The 11709-nt window shown below is 37.1% G+C and overlaps 1 protein-coding gene across 5 annotated transcripts in view; it reads left to right on the forward strand.

The window, feature by feature from the left end:
* Positions 1 to 4025: 4025 nt before the first annotated feature.
* The window catches only part of piezo2b (piezo-type mechanosensitive ion channel component 2b), an 82319-nt gene continuing 74635 nt past the window's right edge, over positions 4026 to 11709 (forward strand). For 2 of the 5 annotated variants that reach the window (XM_014019968.1, XM_014019965.1), the window contains exon 1: positions 4026 to 4726. In XM_014019968.1, the coding sequence (XP_013875422.1) occupies positions 4663 to 4726 (64 nt within the window). In that variant the 5' untranslated portion in view covers positions 4026 to 4662. The remainder of the gene's footprint in view (positions 4727 to 11709) is intronic. The other 3 variants (XM_014019964.1, XM_014019966.1, XM_014019967.1) reach the window with 2 other exon arrangements.

An 11709-nucleotide genomic window follows, 5' to 3' on the forward strand; every position in this document is an offset into this window, starting at 1 on the left:
ATAAACTAGAATAGTTCCTGGAGACACTATGATAGGGCCTGCCACGTGGCATCCATTTCAAATTTAAACTTCACTATTTGCAGAAGATCACTGCCATCTACCACCATCACAGATTTCAACTGAATATGACTAAAAATGGCAGAGGTATGGTCAATTTTACGTCTTAGCTGTAGCGGCCAYCTTGKTTTTTTTCYGGGTTCAGTATTTCAACYCAAAATGTAAATAAAATGACCAATTTATTGTTTCAGATTAGCTTCCATCTTGAATTTTAATTTAACTTTCAGAATTTATCAAARCTTGTTCTTTGTAACTCCTATACCATTTTTCAGCTTTGTGCATCCTAAAACAGGCTGAAATATAGCYTTATGTAAAATTAGCATTAGCRGTTAGCTTAAGTTTGCTTCGCAATACATTCCTCTGCTCTCCTATTCATTGGCAAGCCCTAATTAATTTTTCTTTCATTTTTATCGCTCAGATTGGAAAAGAAGGCAGAATATCTCATGAAATACCGATGAAATTTTAATGAAACTTACCAAAGCTAATCACCGAATATAAGTTTACAGCTGATTACCTTTTGGAGTGGGTTCAATTCAAGATGGCCGCCACAGCCAGCTGGCATTAAAAACTGCAAACAAGCTTGACGTAACCGCTGAGACTGATCCCCATGGATTCTGAGATACCAACAGTGTTTGTGAGATCTTGGTTTAAAATTTTAACATTATTTACTTTGAGTCAAATCTTGTTTGTCCATTAACAAAAATATCTTATTTTAATGAGACTTTCAGGAAATAATTACCAAATGCACATTTAGAACTAATTCACTCTTGAAATCAATTTGACTCAAGATGGCCGCCACAGCCTACTGACATAGGGGGAAAAAAACACACAAAGATGTCTGTAATTCATTGACGCCTGTTCCTTGTTTCATTAGCCACAGCTGCAGCCATTCCTCCATCAGCTCCTCCTCCTGTCAGTCTGCATGCAGCTGTTAGTTTGTCCTTAAAGGAAAATAAACTAACAATAATCTCTATGAGTCATCTGAAATGGATTTTTATCCAAGCTTTYTTAACCCTCTTTTGAGTTTTTATGACTCACTGGTGACTCAAATTTGAATAAACAAAAGGAAAACTCAGCGAATCCTGATGTTTTTTTTAACCACCTAATATTGACGCTGGTTTTTCTGTAACAGGAAAACTTGTAGTGTTAGCAGCTGCATCCTTTTCAGTCCTGACGAGGGTCTTCCACCGAGGCTTTCTGAGTCTGGATGTCAATGGGAGGGGATGAAAAGTTCAGTTTCCTTTTCCTGCTCTTTCAGCGGACACAGGATGTTTAAATATTTCAGTTTGACAACTTAGACCAACTCATCCTGCTAGTCTTTACTTTCATCAGATTTTGGTCCTCAGGAGTCTCACGGCCCACCTCAGCGACATATTTCTGTTAAAATTGGCTCTTCGAACAGAAAAATGCACCTCTGATAAATARAGAAACAATTTTATGAGTCAGAACATTTCAAGGTCTGATTTGTTTGTTGTAAGAAGTTTTTCTGATGACATAAATTTGAGTTTAGAAAATAATACTTTGTTTTTTGAGTATTGAAACCTCAGCACTTTTCTTGTTTTTGCAATTTATTTCTGCATGCTCTGCTGTTTTAGCCGTTCGTGTTTCGAAACATTCTGCTTAGCTTTTTGCTACTTTTGGCTAGCCTTTTAGTACTTTTAGCTGATAGCAATTTTTGCTGTTCTTAGCTGATATGTTCCTTTCAGTTTTCAGCWACCCTTCTGCTACAATTAGCTTTGTGATAGACTTTTGGTATTTTCAGCTTCTTTAATAATTCATTTTCAGCTTACCAGCAAAGTCATTCTGCATTTAGCATTTATGTTTTAGTTACTTTAGCTTTTAGCTTATTTTTTGCTTGTTTTAATTAGCCTTTTAGCTCTTTTAGCTAGGCTTTTGGTACTTTTATAGTTTTTAGCTAGCCTTCTGCCACATTTAGCTTTGAGCTATAAACTAGACAGTCATTTTTAATTTTTTGATAGTATTTTGCTATTTTTAGCTATAAACTAGCACTTTTCATGTTTTTGCTATAGTGTTTTTGGTCTTTTTAAACTAGTTTGTTTTGCTACTTTTAGCAACTCAGTTTCAACATCTTTGCATTAGTTTTTGGCAGAAAGTGTATTTTCTTTAGTTCATGTTGTTTTCCAGTTAATCATAAATTTTCTTAAACGTGAAAGATAAACACAACAAACTGTGTCTCTCAAGGTTAAATAAGATTTACTGGTTTATACGTCCCAGGCTCAAAAGTTAACATTATTTTATCAACAGTGGCTAAAAACATGTAAAAAGCAGCTTAGATGCTCATATATTTTCTTTTTGGCCTCTGATGTTTGTTTATGAGAGACACTTTGACCTCAGTCAATCATTGTCGAGACTCGATGATTTTTTTCCCCTGTTTTTATTTATGCCATAAATAAAAATATTACTGTCTGGCTCTAAAACCAATGAAGTCATTTTGATCTCATGAAAATATTTCTTCTACTGTCTTGTTGGGAGGTARATTTAGATCAGTTTAATTTGCGAGGAGCCAGAAGTCTGCACAAGTCAGGTGTTTAATTTTTTTATTTTATATATATTTTTATAACACTTTGAAACCAGAAGAACTTCCTTCAGCTGAACGAGACTCAGGATGGGAGGATCACATCAAAAGACAAAAGAGTTAAAAAACAATAAGTTAATTTTCTGACCTATAAGGAAACATCTGCAGTTGATRTAATTCACATCCGACGGACGTCATAACTTACAATAATGGGAGAAAAAGTTAAAGTTATTTGGATTGAAGTTTAATTTACGTTAAGGGTCTTTTTCCAAAGTATAAACTGGTTCACATGAAAACTGAGCAGATGTTTTTCTCATCACTCTTAATTATGTTACAAACTGGAAATCAAAGGCTTAAGAATGTCTTTTGTTCGAAATATATTTTTTAATTTAGGTCAAACGTTGTAAATAATGTTTTACATGATTTCCAAGTTTTATTATCTAGCTAAATATTTACAAAACAACATTTTTATGTTGGCTGTTTGTATTGGCCAGTTTGATTTKAGTTGACTCCTATTAATAATCAGTTTTAGACGTAAAGCCAGTGTTGCGCTAACCTTAAAGCACTAAWWTAGCACAGGTATCGTCAACAATAATCAATGTCAACATGTCACCTAGTGGATAAATGCCATATAAACAAAATGTGTGACAGTTTTCAYCCTCAGCTGTTTACAATGATGTTGATCAATAACATTTAAAGACCTCAGTTGGTGCTTTTAAATTCAGCCCATTAATTTAGCAAGTGCTAATCCACTAATGAATTTATAAATTAGCAAAAGCCTTAAACCACTAATCAGAAAACTAGTTCCCCTATTAGTGCTTTAGGGGACCTGTACTCACCACTGCATAAAGCTAATGATAGTTTCTGATAGTTTCAACATTTGTCCAGTGGTTTATGAGATATTTTGCTAATAGACCAACGTTTTAAGCACAATATATTGAATATTTTGAGCTTCATGTGTTAGAGGTAATGCTATCACCAAATTTCAGTCTGTAAAATGGTCTGAGTTACAACTTTATTTGTATTTGAATCTTGCTCTAAATGTTAAGGACTTTTATTATATTTTGTCCAGGCTCATTAAATATTAAAATTTTGCTAACACGCAGACACAGACATGACATGAGCAAAAACAATTATCTGAAAAAAATAAATAAAATTCCTGCCTCCAAGATAAAAATGATTTCCTGCCAGTATATGTCGCTGTTTCTCTTTGTCAGAGTCCAATAATGAGTGAAAAACCCAGAAGATTCATAAAACCCCACCTGTAATCTAATGTAATGTTTAATAGACTTAGATTAAAAAAATAAATATGAAACGATAACAAAACATTTTGATGTTAAAGCCGCGGAGCTGTTATGTTAAAATTAATGCCCAGTTCTGTTTTCTGTATTTATTTATTTATTATTTTTAACATCTTGGTTCCAATTATCTCCGGGGGCGGAACCTTTCTCGGTCGCTCACTTCTGATTGGCGGAGCCGCCTGTCACTCACAGGCTCGTCCCAGTATCMTTCCAGTTGGGGAAAACAGTCCAGCGCCAGAAGTCAGAAAGTCAATTTTCAACGAGGAGGGGCGTGCGTCATACAGATGTGTGGACTTATCCGCGGACTTCTGCTTCTTTTTTTCACCGACCTACAACCGGAAAGTGTAAATAGGCTAGTTTAAGAGTTTTTTTGTTGCCGGTTAAAGTTGTTTTTTTGTTAGCGGGAGAGCTTAATTGGACTTGAGGACTTGTTGGCTGCTCTCTCTCGGCTTGTTTTTGCCGCGCGCACCCCCTCTCCTGAGTCCTGAATGCGCCACATGATGCCTTCAGCTCATCCCGGCCCCTGAAACGCATCATGCGGGCAGCATGAACCGGGGACCGACCTGCTGTGGAATGGCCGGCGTCCAGGTGTCCTCAGCAGCCGGGGAGAGCCGATGCGGCCGGTCGGGATGTGACGGAGCGCAGAGGAGGACAAACTCTTGAGATGCGAGAGAAACACGAACCCTAGAGAGAGAGAGAGAGAGAGAGAGAGACAACCTCCGGCTTCTTCTTCTACCTGGACCCTGGTCGGGCCGCCTGCCGGGCGTCATGGCCTCTGAAGTGGTCTGCGGGCTGATCTTCAGGCTCCTGCTGCCGATATGTCTCGCGGCTGGTGGGTTTTGTCTTCGTTTTTACGTGTTTTAAGCATCAGAATGAACCCAGAAGTGTAAAGACATGGATGCGTGATGAGAAACTCTTAAAATAACCCTGTATAGGTGCCCTAATTGACATTTTTTCAATCCTCACTGTCACTTTAAATCAGGGGGTTTTAAACTGCAGGGTCGTGACCCAAACGTGAACCGCAGACCTATTTTCAGTGGGTCAGAAAAAAAAGTAATGAAAGTGATAGTTTAGTCTGTGTTACCTGACATGGCATCAATCATAGTGAACAAAGTGTGGAWAAAAAGAGGCAAAAGTCTTCATCCGGACTAGGCTAATGGTTAGCCAAACGATTATCATTTTTAGGCCTATAAAACAACTTGTTATCAAAAGCAACATACCAGTGTGAAAAAAAAAACAAGTTATAACTAGAATAATTCCTGCAGTAACGATAAAGGGGTTTAAGATTTATTTCTTCAAAGTTTTGGGGAATTCTGCTGCCATAAATGCCAACTCAATTAGGCTAAATATGGCCGTGTTATGGCAATTTTTTCCCCTTTTTAGCAATAGTGACCTTTTTAAATTTTTGATTTAAATTTACTATGTGATAGGGATCGTGTTCAGTAACCAAAATACCAAATTTTAGCTCAATTTGTCAAAAAAATATCCGAGTTAAAGATATTTGAAATCTATGGAGAAAAATCCAGGCAGGTTAACGGTTAGCCAAATGGTTATTGGTTTTTAGGCCTCTAAACAACTCTTTCTCGAAAAGGATACGCTTGTGTGAAAAACATTAACTTATAATAAGCCTGTACACTTATGTAAAATGCCATTGCTTTAGTTTGTCACTGTTTTTCGTAACAAAACATTTGTGTGACCATGCTAACATCTGTAGCTAATACTTAGCCAAAGTGTTAGCATTAAAGCTTATGAAAGAACTCTTTCAAAAACAACACCGTGTGAAAAAAAACATGAACATATATTAAAACTACACGCTTTGGAACAAATCCATTTGTTTAGATTTTATTGTTTTTGTAACTGAATGACGTCTGTGTTACAACACTAACATGCTAACATGCTAACTGTAGCATCGATGGTGCTGAAGCTGATGAATGTTTAAGTCTCCCAGCTGTTGCTATATTGATGTAGAAACTCAAATGTTTGTTTACAGAAAAACAACTAACTGAACGAAAGGCGTCACGCCTGAAGTGTAGAGGTTTAATATTAGCTAATGTTGCATACATCAGGCTAACTGTTAGCCTGTTAGCCTAGCCTGGATGAAGACTGGTCTTTTTCTCCAAACTTTGTGCTTTAGGACTGATCTGGTTGATAACTATTAAACAGAATATCACCTCAGAATTACCTTTAAGTGACTGAATAACTTTAATAAGACAAAATTTATATATTTTGAGTGTTTGAAACTACTTCTTGGTAGTTTGATTTTTTTTATTTCATGTTTAATGAAAGTAATGTTGAATCTATTAAAAAAGACTGAAGTTACTAAAATGAAAAGTTTTAAATTGAAAAGATATGCTGATAATTGTGTCGTTAAAAGGAATATTTCCCCCAGTATCACCACTTGCTAGTTGTTTTAGCACGTCAGGTTCTGCGCCGTCGATTCGTCCAATAAATTAGAGAAGTTGAACATTTTTCTCGACTTCGGTCACGTCGTGTCTTTAAAGGGTGGATGGTGGGCCCTGAAGCCGGACCAGCTGGGCACCACTAATCTAAACCAGGTGTGGGCATCAAGGCCAGTGGACCGACCAAAAGTACCATTCAGAACCAGCATCCGCCCATCTGCAGAGTCAGTGTTTGAAACGTAGACAAACCCAGTCTGTGTTTTTTTTTATGATGTTTTGTTTCACTGCGAGAGAGGCTGAAAACTTAATTGCAGCTCGGAGAAGAAGCTAAACTTCACCAAAACCCGCACACGCCAGTGCCGTTTTTGCAATTTGTCTTCTGGTGGTTTCTCAGTTTTGTTCGCTGGCTTCTCATGAATCGTCACGCTGACAGCGAATCTGTTATTAATTAACATTTACAGAGCGTCGACAGAGTTTTCCTTGCCGTTTCACTTGCCCCCTAAATTACTGCGTGGGAGTTTGTTTACCCATTTATCTAACTTTATTAAGAAAAGTGCTCCTTACAGTTTTCAGTGTTATTGACATTTTCAGCCTGACTCAGTCCTTTGCTATGCAGATGTTGCAAACACTGATTTAGAGTGCTATGTCTTGGACTCTTCAACAGTTTACTTACTGCTGTGATCCTGTGGTAGGCCACAAGTGAAAAATGATTATCGCCAAACTGCCACTGAGGTTCCAGTGTGGTGTCTGTGCGCAAAGCCGAGGTACCTTTAAAGCTAACAGCATGCTTTCCATAGATAAGACCCACTCAGTTCCACCATAATGCATCGCCTGACTGGCCGACCTGCCCTTTATTTCCAAAAGCAATTGCGAGTCCGTGCGTCGTCTCCATTAATTCGTGGAAAGTCGTTTTAACAGTATGAATTAATAATGCGGTTGTGAGGGAAAGAAGAATTGCTTTCCCTTTTATCGTAAACATACCTTTTAATATTTTATGCTGTTTTTTTTTTTTTTTTTCAAAGTGCCAATGAGCACTTGTCATGCACCGCAGATGTGCACGATAACCGACATGCTCATGGAAACGTCAAGTAGATTAAAAAAWAATAATAATAATCTTTGAGTTTTTCACCAGCAGGGTGCCAATTCAGTTTACTTTTATTATTTCGCAGCTTTTAGTAAAAATAAAATTCTCAATTAGGAACTCGTTGCTAGTAACTCTGTTACCAGTACTGCATAGTCAAAATTTGGGGAAAATGGAAATCTTATGGGCGACAATGGGATTTGAACAAAACGAYTGAGAAAACCCAACCCCGTATTTTTATACGTCATCATGGAAACATAATTTAAATTTTAAACAGGTCACAGAAAGATGCACTTTATACGTCTGAACCGTCATTTTAAAACATTTATAATTTTTTTACACAATCCAAGGATATTTGATGATGTAATAGTTGAACGTTCAACAACTTTTAAGCTATCTGACCTTTCCAGGACTTGTGCAAACAAACTCTTATTTACAATTTAGCCATTTTTATTAGTTTTCACTCAMTGTGTCTGTAATTGCTGTAGGTTTTACGATTTTCTTGTAAATCCCTCAAGAGTGCACTAAATCCCCTATTGACCCCCATTATATTTCAGCTGTCAGTTTTCTCCCCAGAACTGGAAGATAACTTTTTACCTTGTTTTATCTCCTTCATAAAACACAGTAGAAACATAAAAACTGACATAATCAGAGACTTTGGCAGATCTGATGCGTAGTTTTGCAACAGTTTTTTTTTTTACTTCGACATTTTTAGAGCTTTCTTTTAAAAATACTTCTAGCAGTAATTTACAGTGTGTCAGTTTTTATTTATTTTCTATATAAACAGAAAACAATGTCCTCCACAGCAGATGTTATCGGACTTTAAACACCTACATTTGCCCTCYCTGCATACGTTCACGAGTAAACTATGTTTCAAACTGTTGCTTTTCGTGTGTTCATGACAGACCCGTCTGCTGACGTTACATCGTCTGTGTTTCGTGTCGAACATCTGACAGCACCTCTATTCAAGCTGCTGTGTACATAAAGCCCTCAGCCAACACACACTCCGTCTCACACACATACACACGCGCACATTTGCACACAATTACAGTTTTGCTGATCAAACAGTCCACAGTTTATGTGTTTCCTGGAAGAGTTTGGAGCGTGAGCGTCGTTACGAGCATTCACGTTCCCAAACGTCTCATCTGGTGTCGAACCCGAGGTGCGAGTGTACTTCGTGAGAACACAACACAAAGACAAACAGGAAAAAAATAAATAAATAAGACAGTTAATTAAACCATTTATGTTTTTTGCTCAGCACCTATCAGAGACAGAGCTATTTGTCTCTTTTTTTTTGTTTTGTAGCRCCTGTAGACAGTGAAAGCTCCAATATAATCATGATTAGTTTAACGCTGGTATTTATAAAATATCAAATTCAGCCTTTAAAGTACAGGTATATCATGGCTTAGACTAGCTAATATTTGCTAATGACAAAGCTCAGTTAACACACTTTTTAACGTGCTGCTAATTTGATGCTATAGTTGTAGCTAATCTATATAACTGTATTAAGTCTCTTTGCTTTAATTTTTTATATTTGACCAAAGTTTGGTATATTGCAACCTACACCTTCTTGCTGGAACACAAACTAAAAGCTAACTACATTTGATAGTGTTGTTAACTTAGCTGTCTAACTAGTAAAGCTACTAGCCTGTTAGCAAATATCATTAGCAGCTTATCGTCTAACAGACTAGCAGCACTTGTGAGTAGCAAATCTAACTAGTCTGTTAGCTAGTAACATTTGCTACTAGGGTTGTGTATTGGCAAGAATTTGGCGATACGATACATATCATAACAGAGGGGTCACGATACGATATATCCCGATATATTGCGATACTGTAAGCAAGGTAATATATTGCGATATTTTTGTCCAAAAATTATATTAAATAAAAACCTCTTACTGAAAAAAAGCAAAAGCTAATGTTTACTTACAATACTTACATTGTCTCCTACAATGCTAATGCTACCCTTATTCTCTGGCGCTCAAGAGGTAGAGGAGCCAAATGGCTGGCTCACTGCTGCCAACTAGTGGTCAGAGGCTGAACTACAACATAAAAATGAACGGTTGGCAAGAAGGTTGACATTTTAAACCTTGACAGGGCTTTAGAATATCGAAACAGTATTGGGAAATGAAATATCGCGATATTTCAGTGTATCGATATTTTCTTACGCCCCTATTTGCTACTAAGTAGCAAATGTTACTAGCTAACAGACTGGCTAGACTGGCTATTAGCTAGTAGTAGCAGCTACTGCTAGCTAATGCAAGCCGTCCTTTAGTAACATTTTCTACTAGCTAAATCAACTAGCTTGTTAAAATTAAATTAGCAGCAATGCTTATTCATAAAAATCCATCCTAAACTTGCTTAGCATTTAAAAATAATTATCAAGCAAAAATGATTTTTTTGATAAGCTAAGCTAATATTTCAATGTCAAACAGTTCACTTGTTATAAAGTTTCAAGCTGTAGACAAATTATTTACAATATTTTAATATATTTTAACTTATTTTAAGCAAGAAAACAATTATTTAAAAAAATTTAAATATGATTTTGTATTTTACTATGTGATAATTAAGTTAAAACATTAATTTGAAGTCTGACAGCTTTCGTTAATGACAAAACTATAGAAATTAGCCAAAGGAAAATATGATTTCTGAAGTGATTGATTTTGATTTTTGACAATAATGGAAATGTGTGATTTATTTATGAACCTCTGAAGTTATCTTTGATGAATGATTCTGTCAGGTCTTATGCTGAAAGTGTTTTCTGTGGAATGATCGTATTATTTTTGAAATTCCTCTGTTATCTCCTGGTGCTCGGTTTGGGGATGGCACTGCATTACTTTATCTTCTAGTGTTTATTTTTTTATTTTTTTCATGTTTGTGGGCTGAAACTTGAAGAGCAGTTAATTCAGACTTTATGTGACTTTTATTTGTTTTTAAGAATTGTTTCCACCTTTAAATGGGAGAGACAAATGCTTTATTCAGCCTCAAACAGGGATTTTTGTTTTTGTGCACTCTGAAAACCACTGCAGCTTATTTTCGTGAAAACCTCTGATGTTGAGTCACACAGCGAAGGCAAAAGGTCAGTAAGGCTGTGGCGAAATGGTCAGAACAGACATCTTTACATCTATAAACAGCTGAGATAAACGCAGTTTTGTCACAATGTGCAGAGTTATCAGGTTAATGCTGAGGTTTATTAAAGATGAAATGGGTTCATTAAGAAAATGAGTCGATCCAAATTAAGCAGCTCAGACGTGATTTGCACAAACATGGCGGGCCTCGCGACATTTATTAACGTTTGTTAGTTTTTTCATCCGTCTGCATCTGAGCGTGGAGAAAAAGCAGGAGGTGCACTTTACTCCCTCCGCTGGGGGAGACGCCAGAGCCAAGTCAAATGTCAATGAATAGGTCCATTGACCGCGCAAAGATAAATAAAAAGCACCATTTTCTGCAGTTAAGTGTAATTTTTTTTTTCAGCAGTTCGGCCGCTGGATTCTGTGACTTAGACGATAAGTTCTCGGTTGTGAACCTCGGAGCTTGTTGATACAACGGCAAAGACAACCTGGGGAGGTCAGACGCCRTCTCCACGTCTGACACAGAGTCGCTGTGTGCTTCCCTCCTCGCTTCCTGGCCTCAAAACCTTCACAGACCTTCGGCTGCTCGGCCTTTATTTTCTGCTTGCTTTGAGGTTTAACTTGTAATTTACACGACCGGTTCTTCCTATGATTTGAGGTGGTAGGGTTTCAAAAAAAAAAAAAAAGCCAAGGATGTTGCTTGTCGTTCTGAATGGGCGTGGCTTTAATTGGCATTTCTGTCCACAGACGAAGGGTTAACGTCAGCTGGACTCAGAGAAATGAGGTGCGTCGAGGATTTGATACATCATTTATTGGTTATGGAAGTCATGTTTGCATTTAAGTGTTTCATCACAGTGATTAAAGACTTGGTGCGCTGGACGTGGGTGTGGATGTGTGTGTGCAGAGGGGCGGGGCTTGTTTGGGAAAGAGGGTTCACAGGAAAGTTACCTCATTAAGTGATAAATATCCAAGCTGTGATGACTCTCAGCTACTACCTCACCTAATTATAGACTGATTGAATTTGAGACTTTATGTTTTTTGAGGTCAGGTGGCTGTGGCRGCCATCTTGAATTGTTAATAAGCTCCACTGGTAACTGCAGTGATTGTTTTCTGAAGGTTTCATTAGATGATTCCAGGTKGTTCACAAGATATTTTGCWGACAGACAAAAACACTTTAAGCGTCAATAATTAGACYGTATTAAAATGTATTGTAATGTATTAAAATGAACAGGACTGATTGTGTTTGATTTGGACATATTTAAAGA

Source organism: Austrofundulus limnaeus, unplaced genomic scaffold, assembly GCF_001266775.1.
Source record: "Austrofundulus limnaeus strain Quisiro unplaced genomic scaffold, Austrofundulus_limnaeus-1.0 Scaffold237, whole genome shotgun sequence".
Taxonomy (NCBI): domain Eukaryota; kingdom Metazoa; phylum Chordata; class Actinopteri; order Cyprinodontiformes; family Rivulidae; genus Austrofundulus; species Austrofundulus limnaeus.